The sequence below is a fragment of the Tauraco erythrolophus genome, chromosome 25 (genome assembly GCF_009769465.1).
Source record: "Tauraco erythrolophus isolate bTauEry1 chromosome 25, bTauEry1.pri, whole genome shotgun sequence".
Classification (NCBI taxonomy): domain Eukaryota; kingdom Metazoa; phylum Chordata; class Aves; order Musophagiformes; family Musophagidae; genus Tauraco; species Tauraco erythrolophus.
Genome location: NC_141489.1, coordinates 6,892,703 through 6,918,384, shown reverse-complemented (window position 1 = coordinate 6,918,384; position 25,682 = coordinate 6,892,703). Strand labels below are relative to the sequence as shown.

The window sequence follows — 25,682 nt, the reverse complement described above, 5'->3', positions numbered from 1 at the left end:
ATCCACTTCTCTCACGTCCACCTTGGGAATCAGGTGAGTCTGAAGCCCTTTCTCCAGTGTTTTTTTTTTCACACAGATGGGCACTGCTCCATCCTATGCTGGGTCATGAGAGGGGGAAAAGGGGTGAAGGTCTTCCTCAGAGAGTGTCTGGAAATGGCTGAGGGAGCTTTTCTTTTTAAGAGACAGGCAGCAGTCTCTTTGGGCCTGATGATGCTCTGCATTTCCTTGCAAAGAGGATGTGGAACTTGGCTGAGGTTGTCCTTCTCTGAAAAGTTTGGCAGCAGCTTCGTTGGGCCTGGGTGATGCTTGCAGCACTGTGTCTGGTAACCGTTTTGCCTCACTGCACAGTTTCTAACTCACTGCTCAGCAGATGCCTTTGACATGTTTGTGGTGGCGTGACAGACTCCTGGCAGACTCTGCTCACATGTTCCTGTGCTCTGCTTCCTCCCTGTCCTCTTTCCCAGGTGCCTCTGCAGCCCAGAGACATGTCCTGCTACAACCAGTGCCTGCCATGCCGACCCTGCGGCCCAACCCCGCTGGCCAACAGCTGCAACGAGCCCTGTGTCAGGCAGTGCCAGAACTCCACCGTTGTCATTGAGCCTCCTGCTGTAGTGGTGGCCCTGCCCGGCCCCATCCTCAGCTCCTTCCCACAGAACACTGTTGTGGGCTCCTCCACCTCTGCTGCTGTTGGCAGCATCCTCAGCTGTGATGGAGTGCCCATCACCTCTGGGTCGCTTGACCTCTCCTGCATTGCCAGCCGCTACTGTGGCAGAAGGTGCCCCCCCTGCTAAAGCCACCAGTGACAGCCTGGACAAGGACCCCCAGAAACCTAGAAGCTGATGCTGGACTGAAGTCAGAGCTCCTGGCCATCAGTTTCAGAGAGGCTTAGAATCCTTTGCTGCCCTTCCATAGGAGGGCAGCTGGGGCCCTCTGAAAACATGGCCAAAGTTTAACTCCTCAGCCTTGCACTCTCTCCAATCTCTTTCTTGTCTTCTGTTCTTCTGGGCTCAAGACCCTCAACGCTGACGTGAGGCATCTACTGGCCCCTCTACTTTTGTATGGCAGACCTGAGGGATCTCCAACGTGACCAATGGGAGCAGATTTTTGGCAGCTGCTGTTGCTCCCCATGCTCTGGCCTCTTTCTCTACAAGTGAACTTGTTTCCCCGCCTCAGAGTCATTAAAGTTTTCTGCATCACAGCCTCTGCCTCCACGGAAACTTTTTCTTGGTGGACATTGTCTCATAGTGCCAAGGAAGAAAGACATTGACTTGGGTGGCTCTGCATAAGGTGGGAGTACGAGCAGAAGAGGAAGGGGAGGGTGAGAGAGTAGAGAAGGGGTCCCTTTCAGTTACTGTCTCATGGAACTGAGGAAGACCTACTCAGCACCTCCCCAGACAGTGAATATCAGGCCCTGTGTTGCAGCATCTCTGCTCAGATACTGTCCCTTGGCTTCAGAGGATGTCCTGCAGATGGAGAGGTCATCCACTGCTTTCCCTTAGAGAGGAGCCCAGTAGTGCTGCAGGTTCTGGGAGGTCAGAATCTCAGAAGCCTCTGAAGAAGAGAATTGGTTCTGCTTTGGAGAGCTCTGTGCTGGGAAAAGAAGTTCATTCAGAACATAGCCCCAAACGATGCAGGAGTGACAATGGTGTGAGAAAAAGCCTTCAAAACAGTCTTCTCCTCATCCTTGCACTTGTCCCCTGAATGAGAGGGCATCATCTGCATCCAAGGGCAAGGATAGCTAGAGCAGGTCATCTATCTATCTACAGCCTGGTCTCAATGCAGAAGAATTGGCGCAGGGCCTGGGAAAGCCCATGAGGTATTACATGAGAAGGGCTTCAAGGATGGGCAGAGGGCATTGTCAAGAGCAGGTCCTCCAGATCTCAGCACACAGTCACAGAGACATTGGAGGGTCTACAAGGTGATTCTGAATATTTTCAAAAAATGTTGTAATCATTTAGTTCTAGGAAGGAACATGTTATTTTGGTTTCCATCTTACTTTGAACTCTGAGCTCTGAGGGACACATCCCGGAGCAGATACTCTAAGAGACAGGTCTTCAGGAAACCCTGAAGAAGCTTTGTGCAGCAGGGAAATCCAGAAAGCAAAGAGCAGCAGCAAAGAAGCTTTGCCCAAACAGCAACAACCTTCTACATTGCCCACCAGCTCACCAGAGCCACTGGGCACAATATCCACATAACCCACAGTGAAAACAAGGGAACTCAAGACCTCAGCTCAGCATGGATCCCACAGCACAATAATGCCAACTACCTCCCACAGGGATACCCGCAAAGCAGAGCTGTGCTCTCACCCAGGTCTCTGGTCCCCACTCTCCTGCTGCCCAAAGTCTCCAGGGAACAAGCTGCAGTGTCTGGCCCTCCCGTGGTGACTCCAGGTCACCTCCAGCAGGGTGAGGGACAATGGCAAATCCTGTAAGAAGTTTCACCCTTCTTCCCATTCCCTGTCTGTTCAAAATGCTCCAAGGTCAGGGAAGGGAAGGGAAAAGGAAGCCCTGGCATTGCGGACATGCAAGAGGAATGGGTAACCAGTGCACGCTGCATGACATGGGCCAGCCAGGAGAGAGCCTGGGACACACAAAGAGAGGGAGTGGCATGAGACAGCTTTCATGTCCCTGCATCAACTTTGAATACTCCTGTGCCTTTGGGTGGCCAGGTCCCCAAATGTGTGCTGTCGAGATAGAGAAGAACTTCTGCAATGACATATCTGTGAAACACTGGGACCACACAGATCAGCAGAGAGAGACAGAGACAGGTGGACAGCTGGCAAGAGAGAAGGAAGACAAGGGGTCTAAAATGATCAGGAGAGGAGCTGTTCCTTCTTGCTCTCATCTTTTCTTTTCTATCAGTAACAGCATCTAGAGAAAGCAGGTGCAGAACCACCCATGTAGTTTGAGGTTTCCCAACATTTGCCAACAATCATTGAATGATGATTCAGCTTCCTGCAGAGAACTGTTGAGGGGTTGAGGGTCTCCTGGGAAGATGAATCCTGTCTCCAGTCAAAGCCAATTCTTACCCAGTGGTTGCCTCAGGAAGGCAGCGAGGATGAGATAGCTAAGGTGCACATTGAGACCCATCCTCCTGCATGTGTGAGAGAGACTCTAAAAACCCACATGTTCCCTCCAAGAGCCTGGAGAGAGCAGAGCTGCCGGAAATGACTCTGCAAGGGGAACAAAGAGTGAAATGGGGAGGAGAAAATGCTTGTTCTTAGCTCATCTGAAACGTCTGTGCTTGGTCTGCCCTCCTCCAGCAGTGACACATTGCTGCTGCAGCCAACACCTTCTGCCTTTCCCAAGTAAGAGGTTAAAGGGTTTAAAGGCCTGCACCTGGTTATCAACCTCTCTGACACATCTTTCTGTGCAACATCTTGCGAGTGTCTCCTTCCATGGTGCCTATGTCTTCTCTCTCTCCATCCTCAAGGCCTTGGCTGGGGTGATCTCTCCTGGTTCCTGCACGGTGTCTAGCCCCAAGCTCCTGTCAGCACACCCCAAGGCTGCAGCTCTCACAAACACAATGGTCAACACCCCCAAACCCTGCACACATCAACCGTCCACTCAAGTACTGGACAGTGCATTCCAGTACTTGAGAATATTCGGGGTCAGAAAATAGTGAAATACAAAAGAATATTTCTAATATCTAAATAGAATTTTCCACATTCCAAATAGTGTCGGTTGCCTTTTGTCCTATCACTGTGCACCTTTGAGAAGAGCCTGCATCCATCTTTTCCACATCCTCAGAGCATGTGATTGTAGACACCCATAATGTCTCCCTTGAGCCTTCTTTTCCTAAGGCCCTGTTCCCTCAGGCCGTCTTCGTGCCTCAGTTCCTCAAGCCCCTTGACTGCCCTGGGGCATTTGCTGTGCTCTCTCCCACCTTTTCTATGTACTAAAGAGCCAGGAAACTTCCTAGCCCGGTACAGCCCATGGACTACTACCCGTTATTGCTCCTCATGTGGGTGGTGATGGAGCTGAAACACTGAGTCCGCAGTTGATCAAGAGAGATTTCAGGACCCTGGGAAAGCTGGTAAGAGGATCTGGGGCACAGGTTATCTTTTCTTCTATCCTTGCAGTTGAAAGCAGTGACACTGGAAGAAGTAAATGAACCCAGTTGATAAATATGTGGCTCCGTGGCTGGTGTCATCACCACAATTTTGTCTTTTTTGACAACGGGATGGGCCACATGGCACTAGACCTGCTGGCACCAAATGGGACTTGCTTTTCTCAGAGAGGAACGAGGGTCTTGGCCCAACAGCTAGCAGGGCTCATTGACAGGGCTTTAAACTAGATTCAAAGGGGGAGGAGGTTAATATCAAGATTGATAAAGATATGCTGGAAGTACCTGAAGAACAGCAGAAAGGAATTCCAGTCACTCCAGCCAGGAAGTCAGGTTCATCTGGGGCCCAACTTAAATGCCTTTATGCCAATGCGCGCAGCATGGGGAATTAGCAAGAGGAGTCAGAAGTGTGTGCACGCCTGTTGGGATATGATCTTATTGGCATCACGGAGACGTGGTGGGATGAATCCTATGACTGGAGTGTCAGAATAGAAGGGTACAGGCTCTTTAGGAAGGACAGGCAAGGGAGAAGAGTAGGAGGGGTTGCCCTCTATGTCAAGACCAGCTGGAGTGCATGGAGCTGCACCTGGGGACTGATGAGAAGCCAACTGAGAGCTTATGGGTCAGGATTAAAGGGAGAGCAGGGATGGGGGACATAGTAGTGGGGGTCTGCTACAGGCCACCTGACCAGGAGGACCGAGTGGATGAGGCCTTTAACAGACAGATAGGAGCAGCCTCATGTTTATGCGCCCTAGCCCTCATGAGGGACTTCAACCACCCCAACATCTGTTGGACAGACAACACAGCAAGGCATAGGCAATCCAGGAGGTTCCTGGAATGCACGGATGATAACTTCTTTCTCCAAGGGGTAGAGGAATCAACGAGAAGAGGTGCTTTGCTGGACCTTGTTCTCACCAACAAAGAAGGGCTGGTGGGGAACGTGAAGCTCAAGGATAGCCTTGGCTGTCATGACCATGAAGTGGAGGAATTCAAGATTCTTAGGGAAGCAAGGAGGGTGCATAGCAGGCTCACTACCCTGGATTTCAGGAGAGCAGACTTTGGCCTCTTCAGGGATCTCCTTAGTAGAGTATAGTGGGATGAAGCCCTGGAGGGAAGAGGGGCCCAAGAAAGCTGGCTAATATTCAAGGATCATGTCCTCCAAGCTCAGGAGCGGTGCATCCCAACAAAGAGAAAGTCAGGTAGGAACACCAGGAGGCCTGCATGGATGAACAAGGAGCTCCTGGACCAACTCAGACACAAAAAGAAGGCCTACAGAGGGTGGAAGCAAGGACAGGTAGCCTGGGAAGAATACAGAGCGATTGTCCAAGGAACCAGAGATCAGGTTAGGAAAGCCAAAGCCCTGGTAGAGTTAAATTTGGCCAGAGACATCAAGGGCAACAAGAAAAACTTCTATAGATATGTCAGTGATAAAAAGAGATCTAGGGAAAACATAGCCCCTCTCCAGAAGGAAACGGGGGACCTGCTTACCCACGATATGGAGAAGGCTGAGGTTCTCAATGACTTCTTTGCCTCAGTCTTCACTGGCAAGAGCTCCAGCTGCACAGCCCAAGTCACAGAAGGCAAAGGCAGGAACTGGGAGAATGAAGAACCGCCCACTGTTGGAGAAGATCAGGTTCAAGACCATCTAAAGAACCTGAAGGTGGACAAGTCCATGGGACCTGATGAGGTGCATCCGCGGGTCCTGAGGGAACTCGCGGATGAGATTGCTAAGCCACTATCCATCATATTTCAGAAGTCGTGGCAGTCTGGTGAAGTTCCCACTGACTGGAAAACAGGAAACATAGCCCCCATCTTTAAAAAGGCAAAAAAGAAGACCCAGGGAATTACAGGCCAGTCAGTCTCAGCTTTGCGCCTGGCAAGATCATGGAGCAGATCCTCCTGGCGACTATGCTAAGGCACAAAGAAAACAAGGAGGTGATTGGTGACTGCCAACATGGCTTCACTAAGGGCAAATCCTGCCTGACTAATTTGGTGACCTTCTATGATGAGGTTACAGCATTGATGGATAGGGGAAGAGCAACTGACATCGTCTACCTGGCCCTGTGCAAAGTATTTCGTACTGTCTCACACAACATCCTTGTCTCTGAACTGTAGAGACATGGATTTGACGAATGGACCACTCGGTGGATAGGAAATTGACTGGATGGTCGCACTCAAAGAGTTGTGGTCAATGGTTCAATGTCCAGGTGGATGCTGGTGACGAGTGGCGTTTCTCAGGGGTCAGTACTGGGGCCGGTGTTGTTTACATCTTTGTTGGCAACATGGATAGTGGGATCGAGTGCACCCTCAGCAAGTTTGCAGATGACACCAAGCTGTGTGGTGTTGTGGACACGCTGGAAGGAAGGGATGCCATCCAGAGGGACCTTGACAGGCTGGAGAGGTGGGCCTGTGAGAACCTCATGAAGTTCAACAAGACCAAGTGCAAGGTCCTGCACGTGGGTCGGGGCAATCCCAAGCACAAGTACAGGCTGGGCAGAGAATGGATTGAGAGCAGCCCTGAGGAAAAGGACTTGGGAGTGCTGGTGGATGAGAAGCTCAACAGGAGCTGGCAATGTGCACTGGCAGCTCAGAAAGTCAACCGAATCCTGGGCTGCATCTAAAGAAGTGTGGCCAGCAGGTCGAGGGAGGTGATTCTGCCCCTCTACTCTGGTCTTGTGAGACCCCACCTGGAATACTGCATTCAGCTCTGGAGTCTCCAACACAAAAAGGACATGGAGCTGCTGGAGTGAGTCCAGAGGAGGCCACAAAGATGATCCGAGGGCTGGAGCACCTCTGCTATGAAGACAGGCTGAGAGAGTTGGGGCTGTTCAGCCTGGAGAAGAGAAGGCTCCAGGGTGATCTTATAGCAGCCTTCCAGTACTTAAAGGGGGCCTACAGGAAAGCTGGAGAGGGACTTTTTACAAGGGCGTGGGGTGATAGGAAAAGCGGCAATGGCTTTAAACTGAAAGAGAGGAGATTTAGATTGGATATAATGAAGAAATTCTTCACTGGGAGGGTAGTGAGACACTGCAACAGGTTGCCCAGAGAAGTTGTGAATGCGCCATTCCTGGAAGTGTTCAAGACCAGGTTGGATGAGAGGCTTTGAGCAACCTGGTGCAGTGGAAGGTGTCCCTGCCCATGGCAGGGGGATTGGAACTAGGTGATCTTTGAGGTCCCTTCCAATCCAAACCATTCTATGATTCATTCTATGATTAAGTATCCATCTATCTATCTATCAATCATTTCATCAGCTTTTTCCCTGAGCTCATTCTTCACCTCACTTTCTATAAGCTAACAAAGGCTGATTCATGTATCCGAACAGTCTGATGTTGCAGGCTCAAGCTTCAGCCAATTCCTAGAAGCAAGGCAAGAAAGGGATTTTCCCTCCTTGGGCTAATATGGCCAGGAAATAAATCACAGGAGCAATCATGTCTCTTGCCAAGAGACGATCTCTCCAGCAACGGCCATTAGTGGATGCTGAAAGAAGCATGAGATTAAGACGAGCAGGTAGGATACTTGTTGAGCATCCACTCCTGTGTCACAATCCCCTGGGCCTGAACATGGCTGAAAATTCACACGCATCCATGTCTCAACAGCTTTCCTGCCTGGCACACAGGCTGGGAAGGCAGAGACCCAGCCTAACCATAACCCTTAGCATGATGTTGCCTTCTCCTTTACAGACAGGCTTCATCCCTCCCTTCACATGGCCACATGGTGAACTCCTGGCTGCCTGTGTTATCCTGGGCTCCAGAACACCACCACTGAGGCAAGCATGCTGTGTGGCCAGTTTGATCCCCACCCAAAGAATGCCTGGAGGAGAGATCCTTTGCCATTTCAAAGACGGTGGCCTCTGCAACTGTAGAAATCACGTTTCCCTCTCTGCTTCTGCAGCCCAAGAACATGGACTTTGAAGAGATGAGTGAGCTGCTAGAGCCACGCAGGCTTCCCTGGGGACCAGCTGGACAGAGAACTCTCCCATCAATGGGCAGCTTTCAGCTTCAGCAAACCTCAGACCTCTGACCCATTTAGGCAACATGGCAATTCTCTTTCTGACCGCCTCTGAGACATGACTTTGGCAACCCTTGAACCCCAAATGTGTCTGTGCGTGGCATGTCCAAGCTTTCCTCCTATCTCAGGGAATTCACCTGCATATGAAATTGTTCTGCATTTGGTGTGGAGGGAAATCTTCTCCAATAGCCTCATGGTTTGGAACCTCTGGATAAAGTCTGAAGGTTTCCGTTCACCTCTACATCATTGTCTCATGTCTGTGTTGAACTCAACAAATTTGGCGTGTCCAAATTTTTGTCCTGTCTTGGAGACTTCACCTGCACATGAAAATATTCTGCATTTGGCGTGGAGGGAAATCCTCTGTAACAACCTCTTAGTTTGGAACCTCTGGATAAAGTCTGAAGGGTTCAATGACCTCTACGTTATTGTTTCATGTCTACGGTGAACTCAAACTGCTGACTCTGCGGAATGGCTTCCGAGTACCAGAAGAGATGCCCTGGGAGGAAACTATGGAGAAGCTCAGAAGAAGCCCGATGCCGATATCGGTGCTTGAAGCCAATGCCAGTGTTGATGTTGATGACAATGTCCGGTGGCAGGGGGGCCGGGAAGGGCTCAGTGGGGCAAGGTGGTCCCGGTGAGCAGAGCAGCAGCGCTCCCCGGTGGGCGTGGCTGGGACTGTTATGGAATCATAGAATCAAAGAATCACAGTCAAAAAATCCTAAGAAGGTTTGGATTGGAAGAACTTTGAAAGACCATCTAGTCCAGTCCTCTGTCATGGGAAGGGACATCTCTCACTAGATCAAGTGTCCCAAAGCCCCATCCAGCCTGACCTTGAACACTTCCAATGATGGGGCATCCACAACTTCTCTAGGCAACTTGTTCCAGTGTCTCACCACCCTTACAGAGAATCCTTATATCCAACCTATCTATCCTATATCCAAATCTATCTTCTGTCAGTTTAAAACTGTTACCCTCTGTTCTGTCCGTACTGGGAACAATATTATTTAACATCTTCATTACTGTTGTGGACAATGGGATTGAGTGCACCTTCAGCACATCTGCAGATGGCACCAAGCCATCAAGAGTGCTGCAGCTGGTACTTTTGAGGGAAGAGGCAGCATCCAGAGGGACCTTAAGAGGCTGGAGGAGTGGGCCCCTATGAACCTCATGAAGTTCAATAGGGCCAAGTGCAAGGTCCTGCACCTGGGTTGGGGCAATCCCCAGTATCAACACAAATTGGGGGATGAATTGATTGAGAGCAGCTCTGCAGAGAAGGACTTGGGGATATCGGTGACTGAAAAAGTTCACATGAACAAGAAATGTGTACTTGCAGCCGAGAAAGCCAATTGTGCCCTGGGCTGCATCAAAAGAAGGGTGTCCAGCAAGTCAAGGGAGGTGATTCTCCCCTTCTACTCTGCTCTGGTGAGACCCCACCTGGAGTACTGTGTCCAGTTCTGGGTTCCCCAATAAAGAAAGAGATAGACCTATTAAATGCAGGCCCTCGAGGAGAAGGCCACAGAAATTACTTGAGGACTGGAACACCTCTCCCATGAAGAAAGTCTGAGAGAGCTGGGATTGTTCAGCCAGAGAGGCTAAAGAGAAGGCTCCAGAGAGACCTCATTGTGATCTGTATAGAAAGAGGGCTTACAAGAAAGATGGAGAAAGACTTTTTATCAGGGTCTGTAGTGACAAGACAAGGAATAATGGTCCATCAGAGCAGCACCTGCTTGAGCTCACCAGCCAACGATGGGAAATCCTGACACAAGTGTGCTTTTTACACACCTGGTACACGTCTATTATGGCTGCCCAGTGGCTAACAATGGCAGCAGCTGATTTAGCCGAAGCAATGCTGCAGCTGCTTTCTGAGGAGATTTGTGACAAACCCATCTGGCTGGCACCTTGCTTCCTGATTCTGGACTTGCAGAGCACAGCCAGGAGCTGGACTTCTTCCTAGGGAGGCATGTCACAGTTGGGGGAACATGAGTCACAGCCTTCCAGGTCAGGTGAGGTCCCTTGGAAACTGCCAGCCTTTCTGGGAGGCTCTTAGAGCATAGGATTTGTCCTCCTGGTACCTCTGCAGCACTGCCCGCAGCCTTCTGCCACCACTCCTGTGGCTCTGGAGACTGCTCCAGTGCCAAAAGCAGAGGAGGAGATGGACAGCTCAGCAGTGCAGCTCCATGAGCTCTAATGAGCCAGGTTAACTGACAGATGTCCAGGCTTGGCTTAGGCAGTTTGAAATCTCCTCCTGATGCCACCTGCTAATTAATATTAGTTTGGCTTTAGAAGAGAGGGCATTTATCTCAAGGCAACATCACCAGACCAGCTTCCTCTCTGGTGTCCCAGCCTCAGCATTCGCAGCTGCAGGGCATCTGGCTCAGCCCAGACACACAACCCTTTGCTGCTGTGTGAGCAGGTCAGGGCGGCACCTCTCCCTGCATTGAAGCTGGAACTGGTCCCAGACCTCCACAACCACCCTAGAGCGATTGCCAGTGATGGGCTGGATCTTGTCAGACTTTGAGCTTTTTTTGACTTGCCAATGGCTCCCTCCCCCATCCCTGGAAAATGGGAAAGAGAGTTAAATGGAAATAAGGAAGGAGACTCATGGGTTGAAACAAGAACAATTAATCATTATTATTATTACGACTATTAATAATAATGTATTAAGGATAAAATAAAGTAAATATGATCATGTATCTATAAATAGATAATATACATGAACAAGCGACGCACTGTGTAATTGCTCACCACCCGTGACCAAAACCTCTCCATCCTGGCAAACGATCCCAAAACAGATAAGTCCGGACACCACAATCCTGGATGAGTGAGAGGCCTGAAAAGAGAATGAGAGAGAACTGAGAGAGGTTGAGAGTCAGAGAGAGCCCTCAGAAGAGAATATCACCAACTTTCCGACCACCCCTCACCTATCTACCAAGAATGACGTTGCATGATATGGAATACTCCATTGGCCAATTTAGCCCTCAATTCTAAGTCTAAGTTCAAACCATAAGGGGAGTTGTGGGTCCTTTGTCCCAGCCGTGCTCCCCTCAAGCCTGTTGTGCTCCTGCACACCAGAAAAACATGAGGAGCTGAAAGGACCTTGATGTCTCAGCACCAGATATAAACATCAGTGTGTTATCAACATTCTTCTTATTAAACCCCAAACACAGAGCTCTTCTAACTGCTAAAAAGAAAACTAACTCTGTCCCAGTCAAAACCAGAAGTTCAACCCCATTTCTGTGTGCAGACCTCGGCGTTTGCAGCCTGCAGGGAGCTGGGCTGGTAGCAGACTCACAGTCCTCTGCTGAGACATTGCTTCCTGCACAGGAGCTGGGGGGGCTGGTTCCAGGCAAACAGGTCTCCCTCTGGGACATCACAAAGAACACCAGGGAGATTGTCATGCATTCTTTGTTTCTAGCACTGGGGTAGATGTGACACCTGCTGAGAGGAGACTGAGGCTGGGGCTGACTCCCCAAAGAGCACAGGGGAATGAGGGGCCATGGGTGCCCCGTGCTGGGAGCACGCCTGGGTCGAGTTTTCTTTGTGTTTGTTTTGCTTTATCCTTAGTCATGTAGATAGGAGAAGGAGAAGGTGCAGCATCTCTTTACATCAACTGTCATGGCTGAAGTTCAGGAGGGAAAAAACATAATGGAACCAGTTTCAAGGTGTCTCTACCTTAAGACAAGAGAAACCCAGTAGCTGTTGGGAAGGATGGATGTGCCTCCTGTTCTTAATAGTGGTCAAGATGAACAAATAGCTGATAGCTAAATGCAATGGCTCACCTATTGCAGCTTGTACTTGACCAGACAGCAGATTCCTCCATGCATGTTTACATCACTGACAATAGAGGACCGCACCTTCATGTAGTGTGCCATGGGAACATTTAGGACCCTGTCCGCATAAATTGATGTCTGGAATAAAAAGGAAACATTCCATCAGAGATAGTGGAGTTTCCTCAGAGCCTGAGAGTATCAAAACACCACACAGACTCTAGTTTGTGAGAGGGAGGAATCTTCACGAGCGCAGGCTCGTTTCTCATGCCCAGATTCAGCACCTGCAATGAAGGGGAAATTCAAATTGTAACGGTTCATCAGTGGTAATTTGTGACTAAGGAATGATGCGTCCCGGAGGGCAAGAAAGTCCAATGTCAGAAGGGGTTAAAGTGGTGGAAAGCAGGAATTCCAGGGACAGAATGACTCCCTGTAAGGGAGTGAAGTTTCTGTTGTTGATGAGATAAGAAACAGTCTCCGTGTTGTCCTGTAGCCATCCTGGAGTGGGAGCACTCAGAGTCCACCTTGGGCAGGAGAGCTGGATTGAAGGATGGCCCCATGGCTGTGCTAAGGTGCCCCACGCAAACCGCTCACAGGATTGGTGCTGATGCAAATGTGTACAAGGAATCTGCTTGTGATGCATCTTTGCAGACCCCTTGTAGAAACACTTATGATGGTGGGACTCTGCACAGTGCAATTGTTCATTACTGTTTTTAAAATTATTTAAGCACAAATGGTGTTTATTTGCCTCAAGAGGATAACACAAAAATTCCCCTATAGCAGCCTGATGCAAGTCTGGCTTCTCCCAGACAAACAGTCCCCTACTGCCAGGGGAGCTCAATCACTACTACACTGCGCCCTTGTAGGAGCTGCTGATGTTCATAGATCCTCTAACTCCTCTGAGGAGATTTCAAGGAGCCCAGGGGGTTGCAAGGCTTCATTGCATGTTGTCTCTTTGCTTATTGCTTATGAAATTGGAGAGCATCTGGGCTTTTGGCAATTGGGGCTGTTCTGTGTGGCGTGTTCTGCTCCTCATGCACAGACTTTGCACTCGGATGGCTGAACAGCTGGAGATAACCTGATGGCTTGAAACAAACTCAGCCAAAATCTTTACTGACTGAAGAGAAACAACAGGCCCATGTATGTCTGTCAAAATGCACTACAGGGGCCTCTGAGTGAGAGTGGTCAGTGCTTGACGGACCTATTTAGTCATGGGCTCACAGGATTTACTGATTCTGAGTCAGGGGGGCCGAGAGCAAGCCCCTGGCATCCTGGTTCCCAGCAGACTCTGCCCTACAGTCAGGGCCAACCACCTCCAGAGCCAATGACACTCATCCCTTTCAGAAAGAGGATCTTGCCCTGCAGATCCGTGGGTGCACAGGGGCAACAGCAGTGCCAGGGGAGAGCTGAGGGCCCCTTCCCCAAGCTCAGCCTTGCACAGACACGTGCCCTCCCTCCCCTGGCTTGTTGCACAGCCAAGGAAGCTCCCTGCACCAGGGTGTCTTGCACAGCACAGAGGTAACGTGGCACTGTCAGAGACCTCGACTTCCTCCAGCTGCAGGAGGCTGTATTTCCCCGTGGTGTTCAGCACCGTGGTGAGACGGTCACTGTGCTTGGAGCCAGCTGATGCCTGAGATGAGACCAGCTGGGGAGCTTGTCTTTTCCTCTGCTGGTACCAGAACAAGCCATAAAAGTTGGAGGTCAGGTATGTACAGGTTGTTTGGAAGGTGTCTCTCTTGTTTCACTGTGACTTGTCCTTCTTGCTGGGTGATGTGACCTGTCCCATGATACCTGGAAGAAAGCAACGGTCAGCAGCTGTGGAGGGAAAGGCTCTGGGAAGCAAACCAGGAGTGGATGCAAAACCCTGGTGTAGAAGGCTCCCTGTCCCTACCGTGCAGAAAAATCTGAGGCTTGTGGACAGTGAGGTGGAGGATAGTTCTGGGCAGGAGCTCAGAGCTCTCATCCCAGTGGGGATCCTGACAAAAGCGGTGCTGTGTCCCTGTTTCTCCTCCCTGCTCCCTGATTGCTCAGAGAATCAAGGAAACAGCCTGTCATGCCTGACCTTTGTGTGCTGAGATCAGAACCTTCCACTGGGTTGAGAGGGCCAGAGAGCTACAGGAAAACAATTCATCCTCTTTCCACATCCCTGTCATCTCCGAGGACACCCAGGTACCTGAGGCCATGCAGTACTAAGGTTAATGTTGGAAAGAGGGGAGCCCTGGCTGAGCTGACAATCAGGAGGAAAATGGAGACCATGCAGCCAGCAAGGAGGCACAGGCAGGTGGCACATTCAAAGTCCCTTTAGCAATTAGAAGGGATCTGTTAATTTGTGCTGGAATGGAAGAAATTTCAGGCTCAAAGACAGCTGAGGCATCCTCTGGTGACAGCAGGTGGACCAGAAGAGAGAGGCAGAGTGAGATGGATTGAAGGGGAGAGAAAAGACAGAGAAGGGGTCTGAGGTGTCTCTTCTCTCTCTTCCTCCTTTCCAACACTAAGAGAGTCTGGAAAGAAGTGGTGTAAAATCACAAATGGTGAGGCAACAGTTCCCAGTGTTTTCCTGTTATTCAAAAGAATTTCCACACACGGACCTGATAATGCTGGTGAAATTTCTGAGGAGAGTACGGATTGAGGAAAAGCCAGGACTTACCCTGCAGTTGCCCCAAGAACACCATGAGGATGAGAGACATGAGGTGCATGATGAGACCAACTGTGCTGTTTGATGAGTGAGAGAGTCAGAAAACCACCTCCAGCCCCGAGATAACAGAGCTGCCGGAAACGACTCTGTTGTGGGAGCAAAGGAAGAAGCGAGGCTGAGAAATGATCTGTCCTTCCTGTGCCTGAAATGCTCCTTCTGGGTTTCTCCCTCTCCAGCATCAACGCCTGTGGCTCCCTCAGCCAACGGCATTCTGAACATTTCCACAGTGGGGGGCCTTGTGCACTCTGCACACGGTACAGGAAGATGAGTGTTTCTGCATTTCTACAAAGAGGAGAAACACAGCCTTCGTTCTCAACACGCAACCATCCTTGCTGACCCCACGGCCACGTCCCAGGCAGTCTCTCCTTCCTTGATGCTTCTGTCTCCACTTGCAACATGTCCTGGACAATGTCCAGATGACTTTAGAATGCCTCCAATGACAGAGACTGCACAACCTCTCTGAGCATCTTGTGCCACTGCTTTCCATGCTTACAATGAAAAGTGTTTCCTGATGTTCAGACAGGATCTTCTGCCCATCAGGTTGTGCCCGTTGCTTCTTGTTCTGCACTGGACACCATGGAGAAGAGCCTGGCTCATCCTTCATCACACGCTATCTTCAGATATTTGTACTCATTGATGAAATCTCTCTTGAGACTTCTGTTTTCCCAGTTAAACTGTCCCAGTTCTCTCGGCCTTTCTTCACATGAGAGTTGCTCCAGTCTCTTCATCATCCAGAGCGGCCCTTGACCTGACAATCTCCAGGATGTCTATGACATATTTCCCTAGAGAAAAGACACTCCTCCTCACCCTCTGTAGTCACCAGCACACTCATATTTGTGCATCCCTCAAGTATCATCACAGGCCTTCAGTCCATCTGACAGCCCTGCCTGAAGCCTGGGCCTTCTTTCCCAGCACCTGGCTCTCCTCCTTCTCTCTAGCTAGGCCAGTCTGATGGTCACAAGCAAACAGATGCATCCAATCACCCACTCCTCTCACAATCTCTCCACACTCTTGGGTCCCTCCAACATTACCATGGGTTGGTGATATCAGCCTGTGACATGTTTTTTCCTTGTTGAGTTGCTGTACCCAGACCTTACCTACACCCCAGGTCCCCCAGCTGCCTGCACAGAGACCAGCAGGCTCTGAGATCGATGACCTGTTCTCTGGTTGCTGGCACTTAAACCTTGCAGCACACCCTCCCCCGCCCATCCAGTTGCTGTCACCCAGGCCTACGATTCCTATGGCCATTGGTTGTTTGCCCAGGTACTGGCACTCAGGTCTCTCTTTCACACCAGTCTCTCCTGCTACTGGCACTCACACATGGGAAGTTACACAGAAGGATGGTTAAGAAAAGCTTTAATAAGAAGTGAGGGAGGAGTGTAGTGATCAGGCACAGGGCTCATCCCAACAAGTGCACTGACTGACCCCTGTCTATGTGTAGGTGGCTCCTTCTTTCCTTCCTTCCTCCCTTCTATTACCCCTCCTTGCTCCTCTCCAGTCCCTGCTTCCCCACCCTCACCCTCTCCCATCTTTGACCCTTCTCTAAAGCATTCCTTAACAAGTGTTGCCTTTTCCCACAGGCCCTCCTCAAACATCCATAATCCTCATGTTCCCATTCTGTACTTCTGGTCACCTACTAATCTCAGCCTGTCTCACTTCAAAGCTACACTTCCAGTTCCCTAATGGCCCATCCATTAGAGCCTGAGGAGCTCTGGTCTCCCTCCTTGTCTCCCTCATCACTTACTTGGAGGTTGGTGTCATTGTGTGCTTTGTTTGTCACTTTTACTTGTTTTTCCCTTTGAAAGGAACAGGGACTTGATCTGGCAGTATTAGTGAACCAGCAGCTCTCACCTTCCACATGCCTTTTCAATGACCTCCGTTGAAGTTCCTCTGATTGTCGAGTTCCTCAAGGCACTGAAAGGTTCCTGTTCCAGGAGAAAAACTGATTCTCTTCAGTCAAGGTTCTGGGGAGAAGCTCCATGCTGAGCTCAGTCTTTGAAGTGTCTCCCTGCAGCACCTGCAGCAATGCTGAGCCATGGGATTCACTTTTCAGGACGCCTGAGGTTTTACAAACAAGAAGGAAAATGGAAAGATCGGCCAAACGAACAATCAGTTTCAGATGGATTTCCCTGCCCATTGCCGGGGGGTTGGAACTAGATGATCTGTGAGGTCCCTTCCAACCCTAACCATTCTATGATTCTATGTACTGTGAGCATAAAAAAGCACTCAGGTCACTTGAAACGTGTGGAAAGAGATAGTTTGCAATTCCATATTCCAACTTATTTGTTGTCTGTTCTCCCAGATATCCTGCATTTCCTGCAAAATCCTGATTCCTCTCTCACAGGTCTTTCTGCAAAGCCCAGCATAAGGACAGACCTGAATTCCAAACCATAGCTTTCTTACCCCAGCCTCGTGGGAATGGGGCTTCTCATCCACCTTCCAGTACGTCAGAGACACTTGAGGAGTCTGATCTCCCTTGTAGGTAGAAACGCCTCTGAGTTCACAAGATGATCCTGTCTTCTCACCCTTCTGGAAGGTGTCATCCCCAGGCAAAGGGGCTGATCGTGATACCTGAAGGGATGAGGAGTAGATGTCCGTGAAGGTGAGGGGTGAGGGTTGTAATGGAAACCCTCCTGCCAGAGCAAGGTGGTGTGTCTGACTTATTATGGGATATTTACAGCAGGTGCTGTTCACAGAGGTGTTTCCCTTGAAGGGCCTCATCCATGGCCTGAGGAGATGGGGAGAAAACCCCTATGGGGAGAGGGAGTCCAGAAACATGTTTCCTGGTGCCTTTGGCTGTCCCTGGTTCTACTTCCTTTCAGACAAAGAGCACGTGAGTGGCTGCAAAGCAGCCTGTCTCCATCCCCAAGAGAGGTGGGTGCAGGCCCCTGTCTCTGGCTGGGCACTGGGTGGCAGGAGAGGTTCCCCATGGACACTCCTGCCTTGCTGTGGGCTGCTTGGGCTGCTTGTGCTCTCCAGGGAGGGGCAAAAAGCAGGAAAACAACCTGCAGCCTCCTTTTGTCTGACAGCAAACCGCTAGGTCTCTTCCTTCAGGCTCCTACAGGAATCTTCAGGTGCCCCAGGTCCGTTGCCAATGAGGAGAGCTGGAGCTGAGAGGGAGTGCTTCTACTCCAGAGCATGTCTGTCTGAGAAGATACACCAGCATCTTCTGAACTTGCAGGGCTGTGAGAAGCCCAGCTGTGGCCTGAGTGTCCACAGATGGACCACCCAGTGCAGAACAACCTCCTCTTGGTCCTTGCAAAACTGGAACACAGTAAGGGTCACAGTTTGATGTCTTTCCACCGTGGCAGAGGTGTGGAGTCCCAAGTCTGCCTGACTCAGAAGACTCTCTTCATTCCCACCCATCAGCTAGTTACACACATTGCAAAGATGCGCCCCTGAGCCTTCTCTTCCCAGGCTGAACGCTGCCAGCCCTCAGCCTTTCTATTGCCTCTCCTTGCTCCTTCCGAATCCTCTTTCACCCATCTTTTGAACCTTTCCCTAAGCATTCCTTAATAAGCGTTGCGTAATCCTACAAGATCCCTCCACAAACAGCCATAATCCTTACGTTCCTGGTGTCAATTCTTTTAATCTACTAATCTCAGCCTGTCCCACTTCAAAGCTACACCTGCAGTTTCCTAATGGCCCATCAATTAGAGCCTGAGGAGCTCTGGTCTCTCTCCTTGTCTCCCTCTCCACTTACTGATAGACTGAGGTCACTGTGTGCTTCGTTTATCACTTTCCCTTTTATTACTTATTCCCTTTTAAAGCAAAAGGGACTTCATCTAACAGTCTTAGTGAATCAGCTGCTCTCACCTTCCACACGCCTTTACAGTGGCCTCTGCTGAAGTTCCTCAGGTTAATGAGTTCCTCAAGATGCTGAAGGATTCCTGTCCCCAGGGAAACAAATCTGACTTACTTCTCAAGAAGGAACCTGGCATCCCTTGAGGCTGTGGTCAGTATGTCCACCCCATGCTTTTACCATGTCTCCTGACTCAATTCCAAAGGTTCTGAACCCTGTCCAACAAGCTCGTGGTCTCAACACTGAGCCAGAGTGGACAGCACTTGGAGGTGCCTGTGACCTCGACATCCCCTTCTCCTGTGCGTGTCGAGCTTGAACTCCTGACTCCATGGGATGACTTTGTAACACTAGCAGGAACACCTTGAAATATCTCTGAAAGCCTGTGGCTGCAGGATGCAGCTACAGTTGTATATCTGAGCTCTAACCAAGTCACAAAAGATGAACCACCCTCTGGTTGTTCATGTCTAAGTCAAGTTTGGCGTTAGCACCTTCGCACGGCAGTCCCTGTGTTTACGGAGCAGAGGAAAGCACCTGCTCAGGGTTCCCTTGGCCATCCGACGGTCCGTGTGAGCAGCGGCCGGTGGCTGCGGCAGGACCGAGGGCTCCCGGCTGCCCGTGGGCAGGAGGATGTCTGCTGCCCGCCTGCCCGTGCAGAGCAGAAAGGCGCTGCTCGTCGCCGGGAGCCAGCGGGCCGGCGGCCGCGATCGCTCCTTGCCGGGCAGCGCCGGGCACCGCCACCGCTCCGCTCGCCATTGCTGCCCCGCCGCCGCCGCCGCCACCGTCGCGGGGGATTCCCGTCTGCGTGCCGGTGGGAGTGGGGGGCTGAGCGGCGGTGAGGGGCGGGAGAAGGTTCCTGCCCGGTGAAGGGCTCCGCAGCCGCCGAGGGGGGAACTCCCGGGGCTGCGGGGCCCCGTCGGTGCCGGTTGCCGACGGCAGAAGCGGGGCCGGGGGCCGGCCGGGGCCGGGCGGGGCGAGGCGGCCCCGGCGGGCGGAGCGGCAGCGCCCCCTGGCGGGCCCGGCCGGGGCTGCCCCCCCGCCCCCGACACAGCCGCCCGGCCCCGCCCGCCGCGGTTCGTGCCCGGCCGCAGCCCCGGCTCCTCTCCCCGTGTCTCCCAGCGCGCAGTAATACACCGCCGCGTCCCCGCGCCGGGGCCGGGCGAGCCACAGGGCGCTGGACCGGCGGTCTGGCAACACCGACAGCCGCCCCGGCGGCTCCGGCACCTCCTTGGACCCTTTGTGACCGAGCGCGAGGAATGCGGGGCCTCGGCCCGGGAGCTGCCGGTACCAGTGGATGAAGTCGGTTGACTGTATGTTGGGGTGTGAGCAGTTGATGCTGATGCCGGTGCCCTCGGTGGTCTCTGCCGACGGCTCCTGCTGCACCTGGGCTCTGCCCGCAGCCACTGCAGGGAACAAAAACAAGAAAAAATAATCTCAAAACCTTCTTTCTGCCCAGCCCTGCCTGCTCTTTCCCCAACAAATGCCGCAAAAGCAGTAAGGAACAAGTAGAGATGATGAGGAGAAGAGTTTCCAGAGGATCGCAACATATGAGGTGCTCGTTACAAGTTGGTGGAGAGATGAATTAATGAATGATAGATGGAAAGGTGGAGTCATGGAAGAAAAAAATAGACAAAGAAAAGAAAGTGAGTAGTAAGGGTGAAGGAATGAATGTACGAGTTATACGGAAAGACACAGAGGGAAGGAAAGAACCAAGGAGGATTGGACAGAGACTAGAGCGAGGAGCTTGAAGATGCAATGTGGGATGGTAGCAGAGGGACGGATAGAGGGGAAGGTGGTTGGAGGCAAAGATCTGTGAAGAAGCCACAGGGGACGGCAGCCTCGAGGGGTCTGCGGGCGCCGCCCCATGGCCCAGCCCCGGCCCCACGCAGCCCCCGGCCCCCGGCACCCCCGCCAGCCCCGCGCACCCAGCAGCACCGCGGCCAGCCCCGCCAGCCCCGCGCCCCGGCACCGCCGCATCCCGCCGCTCCGCCGCCCGCGCCTCGCTGCCCCCCGCCAGCCCCGGCTCTCTGCTCCGGCACCGCCGCCTCCTCTCCGCCGCCTCCTCTCCTCTCCGCCGCTGCCAGCTCCGCCCCGGGGCTGAGCCCTGCGCCGGCGCCGCTCGGGGCTCGCCCGGGCTCCCGCTGCTCAGCGGCTCTGCACGGGCACCACTTGCTCGCCCGGCAAATGCCCTCGGCCCGGCCCGCAGCAAGAAGCAGCCTGCACAGCGCCAGCTGCACACGGGACAGCTGCAGGGCCTTGGCCCAGGACATGGAGCCGCTTCCCAGAGCCGGCTCCGAGCTCGGGGGCTGCCAACAGCAGCCGCTCCTTTCCTGCCCACGGGAGGAATTGACCTTGATTATGGGAACAATCAATAGATGCTTCTGGGGTAGACTTATGGGAGATGGTCTGAGGCTGCCCACTTCTTGTTATTTCTCAGCAGAGCCCTACACCAGGGAAACATTTCTAGTCACTTACCCCAGGAACTGGCTCCCTGGGGCCCATGGTTCCCCAAAACCAGTGAGCGTGGTGGTGAATACACAGCCTCATAATTGGCCTGGAGAGCACCAGCTAGCGATTTTCTTATCACATCAGAACTATACAGAGCTTTTTGACTCACGTGTTACTCTCCAAACTGTTCGCTCTTTCCTGAACCATCATGGCCTTTTTAAAACTCGAGGCCATGGATATTGCTTTCCAGAGCTTACCTTTCTCATAGGCTTTCTAATGTGTTTTCTGGAGAATGTCCCCTCATTTCAGCATCCAAAGAGAGGTCTATATGAGTCCTCAAGTCTTCCCAGGTAATGGCAGCAGCTGTAGCTGCTCCAGCTAATTTGCAGGTACCAGATATATTTTTTCCACGTAGTCCATCTCTTGCTTTGCCAAAATCCCTGTCAATGAGCTGAAGAGAAAACCTTCATTCCTCCACAAATTTCTTAAAAGGATATTTCCAGAGCATATCCTGATACAGTGGTTGCCAGCAAGTGCCATCCCAGAGAATATTCTCAGGCATAACAGCCAGCAAGCGGTTGGCATTTGTCAGTCGGTGAGCAGTTGCAAGTGAGCTGGCTGTGCTGCATCAGAGCAGGTGAAAGGGAGATAGACAGGATTTTCTCTGGCAGCTTGAAGAGCCCCAGACCCAACTGCAGTGGAGAAGCAGGCAGCTTCTTCCCCTAGTATTAAGGTAAGTGAAACCTCTGGGCCAGGTGAAAGGAAGGGAAAGATAGAAGGAAAAGAAAATTCAGAATTTTCAGACTATTTCAGAATCCAATAAATAGAACAGTACAGAACAGAATAGAAAGAAGGGAATATTTTCAGTTTAAAGGACCTACATGAACATTTAGTCCAACAGCCTGACAGCTTCAAGGCTGAACAAAAATTAAAGCATGCTCTCAAGGGCATTGTTCAATACCTCACAAACACTGACAGGCACGGGGCATCAATCACCTCTCCAGGAAGCTTGTTCAAGTGGCTGACCATTCCCTTTCTAAAGAAATGCTTGCTAATGTTAAGTTTGAAGCTCCCCTGATGCAGCTTTCCACCATTCCCACGTGCCCTAGCACTGGATGCCAGGAAGAAGAGATCAGCATCTCCCTCTCCGCTTCCCCTCCTCAGCAAACTGTAGAGAGCAATGAGGTCATCCCCCAGCCTCTGTTTCTCCAAACTAGGCAAACTCAAAATCCTAGCAGCTCCTCGTAGAACATAACTTCCAGCCATTTCACCAGCTTTGTTGCTCTCCTCTCAATGCGTTCAAGGACCTTCACATCCTTAAATTGTGATGCCAGCACTGCACGCAGTGCCCAAGGTGAGGCCGCACTAACACTAAATACAGCGAAACAATCACCTCTTTTGACCGGCTGGTTGTATTGAGCCTGCTGTCAACCAGCACCCCCAGATCCCTTTCTGCAGGGCTTTTAAATTTCATTGTGTTAGTCTTAGCGCAGTGCTCCAGTCTCTCTAGATCCCCTTGCAGGGCCTCTTTGTCCCTCGAGAGAGCCAACAGCACCTCCCAGTTTGTTCTCATCAGCCAAATTGCTCCTGGTGCATTATACTCCTGCATCGAGATCATTGAGAAAAGTATTGAACAGAAATGGCCTCACAATTGAGCCCTGAGGAACACCACTGGTGGCCGGTCACCACCCAGATGCAGCCCCATTTGCTACAACATCTGTCAGCTTCTTCAGTGCGCTGGTATGAATGCCATCTAGCCCCACGGACTTGTGAACATCCAGGTGGTACAACTGGTCCCTTCTGCTTCAGTGTCCACAAATCGGAAGTCACTGTTCCTGCATTCGAGGTACTCTGACTCAGAGGACTGAATAGCCCAAGGTCTTTCAAGCGTTCTTAAAGACTGAAGTAAAAAAAGCCTTGAATGCCTCTCCTATTTCTTCATCCCTCTTAACCATGTGACCATCTTCAACAATGATCCATATAAAGTTTTCCTTGGATCTCCTCGTGCCATTAACATACTTCAAAAAGCCTTTCTTGTTGTCTGACACCACACTGGCCATGGTCAATTCAAACTGAGCTTTGGACTTTTGTGTCTTCTCCACGCATATGCGAACCACAACTCTGCAATCTTCCTGCAAAGCCTGACCTTCCTTCTGGAGATTGTACAATTTCTTTTTCCTCTTGAGTTCCATGAGGTCTTCTGCCCCACATCTTACCTCACTACAAAATGGAGTTGCCTGCTCCTGTGCTTTTAAAAGGTGGTACTTGAAAACTGACCACCTTTGTAGACTTCTAAAAACAGAGTCGCAGGGGACAATCTCAGGGTGAAAGCTGGTGAAGTCTAATACGAAGCAGAAGGCTCCTGCACCACCTAAGGGCTTGCAACTACCAAAGAGGTTCACAACCTTCAAAGTTAAAGAGGAGCCACATGTGCCCTGAAGCCTTGCTTTATGAACAAGGTTAAGAAAACAGGGCTTAAGTGGGCTCACCTCTAGCAGTTGCATGTAGGCAAGAAAGTGGCTACAAGGCACCACTGTGGAAAAGTCCCCAAAAGCCTTTCTAGGAAGTCACCATGCTGGGCTGCCTCGCTCAAGCGCCTGTACACCAATGCACGCAGTATGGAGAGTAAACACGAGGAGTTAGAGATCTGTGTGCAGTTGCAGGGCTACGATCACACTGGGATCACAGAGACAGAGTGGGATGGCTTCTGTGACTGGCATGTTGGAATGGAGGGAGAGAGGCTGTTTCAGAAGGACAGACTGCGAAGACTCCTGCAAGCCAGGAGTTATCTGGGATGCATGGATGACAACTTCATCACCTAAGTGACAGAGATTAAACAAAGACAGGTTTTCTGCTGGAACTCAGGCATACCAAGAAGAATGAGCTTTTTGATGATGGGAAGATCAAAGGCAGCCTGAGCTGCAGTGACCATGAAATGGTGGAGGTGAGGATCCCAAGGGGAGCAAGAAGGATAAATAGCAAGCTCACAGCCTGGGCCTTTAGGTCAGCAGACTTTGGTGTTTTTAAAGATCTGCTCAGAAAAGTTCCTGTGAGATAAAGCTCTGGAGGCAACAGGGGCTTAAGAAATCTGGTGAACAGTCAAGGACCACCTCCTCCAAACTCAAGAGCAGTCCATGCCAATGAGCAGAAAGTCAGGCAAGCATGCCAGGCGGCCTGCAGAGATGAACAAGGAGCTCCTGTCAAAACCAAACCACAAGAAGGAAGCGTACAGAAGGTGGCAGCAAGGACGGGTAACCTGGGAGGAACACACAGGCACTGTCCAAGCATGCAGGGGTGAAGTTCGGAAAGCCAAAGCCCAACTGGAACTGAATCTGGTCAGGCATGTCAAAGGCAAGAAGAAGGGCTTCTGTAAGGACACAGAGGACAAAAGGAAGGCTAGGGGAAATGTGGTGCCACTGCTGAAAGAGTGGGCCTTCTCTGATGCTGCACAGCCTGGTTACACAGGACGTGGAGAGGCTGAGGTGCTGAATGCCTTCTTTACCTCAGCCTTTACAAGCAAGATCAATCTTTAGGAATCCTACGTCCTTGAGAGCAGCAGCAAGGGAGATGTATCCTTGGAGGAAGAGGATAAATTTCAGGGAATACTTAAGCAAACTGGAGGCCTCCCTTAGTATTGTTACATCTTGTAGGCAATGGTAATTCAGGTTTTCTGAAAGTCAAAAATCTTCTCCTCATCAGCTGTGTGCCACTCCAAGAAGTGATTTTTTTCCCTTCACATATTGTGCTGTCCATCCCATAATACCCCAACAGTAGAAGAGGGCCCACATAACTTTGATTTTCAGCAGCAATGCAAAAATGGGGGAAATAACCTTTGCAGCCCTCCATACCCATAGCTTGGGGAAGGCTGCTCAGTTTCACGGGTAAAAGACTTAAAGAGTCAATGAAACCCCACAGTGCAGCCCACCTGCACCCTGCAAGTTGCCACTGGAATGAGGTGGGAGGGAGGGAAAGAGAAAGATGTGGCATGTCCTCACGCAAGGAAGCCCTCGGGTGACCAGCCAAGGATTGCAGGGCTGGGAGCAGCTGGGCCCCTTCCTGTCAGTGCAGCCACTGGCAACCCCACCAGTGTGCCCCAGGACAGCATCACTCACCTGCGCTGCACCCATGCGGCACTCGAGCTGAGTCTCCTGCCAGCACTGTCACATTCCTGCCCCAGAAATCCTGGGGCCTCTCAATCCCAACACTCAGAAGAAGCCTCCGTGAGGGAAGGGTATGGCATAAACCAGGAAATGAAAAGGCGGCATTAGGAAAACAAGCACTCAGCCCGTGTCATTAGCTGGGAGGTTTTCCGTTCATCATGAGCACCTTAAAAAATTGTCCCTTCTGTAGAAGCTACCTCTGGGCCTGGGGCAGGTCGGGACCACTACAAAAGCCAGCCCAACCCCTCGTTCTCTCATCCACTTCTCTCACGTCCACCTTGGGAATCAGGTGAGTCTGAAGCCCTTTCTCCAGTGTTTTTTTTTCACACAGATGGGCACTGCTCCATCCTATGCTGGGTCATGAGAGGGGGAAAAGGGGTGAAGGTCTTCCTCAGAGAGTGTCTGGAAATGGCTGAGGGAGCTTTTCTTTTTAAGAGACAGGCAGCAGTCTCTTTGGGCCTGATGATGCTCTGCATTTCCTTGCAAAGAGGATGTGGAACTTGGCTGAGGTTGTCCTTCTCTGAAAAGTTTGGCAGCAGCTTCGTTGGGCCTGGGTGATGCTTGCAGCACTGTGTCTGGTAACCGTTTTGCCTCACTGCACAGTTTCTAACTCACTGCTCAGCAGATGCCTTTGACATGTTTGTGGTGGCGTGACAGACTCCTGGCAGACTCTGCTCACATGTTCCTGTGCTCTGCTTCCTCCCTGTCCTCTTTCCCAGGTGCCTCTGCAGCCCAGAGAC

General features: G+C 51.3%; 1 pseudogene and 1 gene segment (V, D, J or C); one reads left to right on the top strand and one right to left on the bottom strand.

The window, feature by feature from the left end:
- Positions 1-791, top strand: LOC147527024 (feather keratin Cos2-3 pseudogene; annotated as a pseudogene).
- Positions 792-16,650: 15,859 nt separating this feature from the next.
- LOC147527023 (immunoglobulin heavy variable 5-51-like) lies at positions 16,651-20,311 on the bottom strand. The segment is given in 4 exon segments: positions 16,651-16,734; positions 16,993-17,001; positions 19,310-19,737; positions 20,260-20,311. Coding segments are annotated over 4 exon segments (573 nt in total).
- Between the last annotated feature and the right edge of the window lie 5,371 nt (positions 20,312-25,682).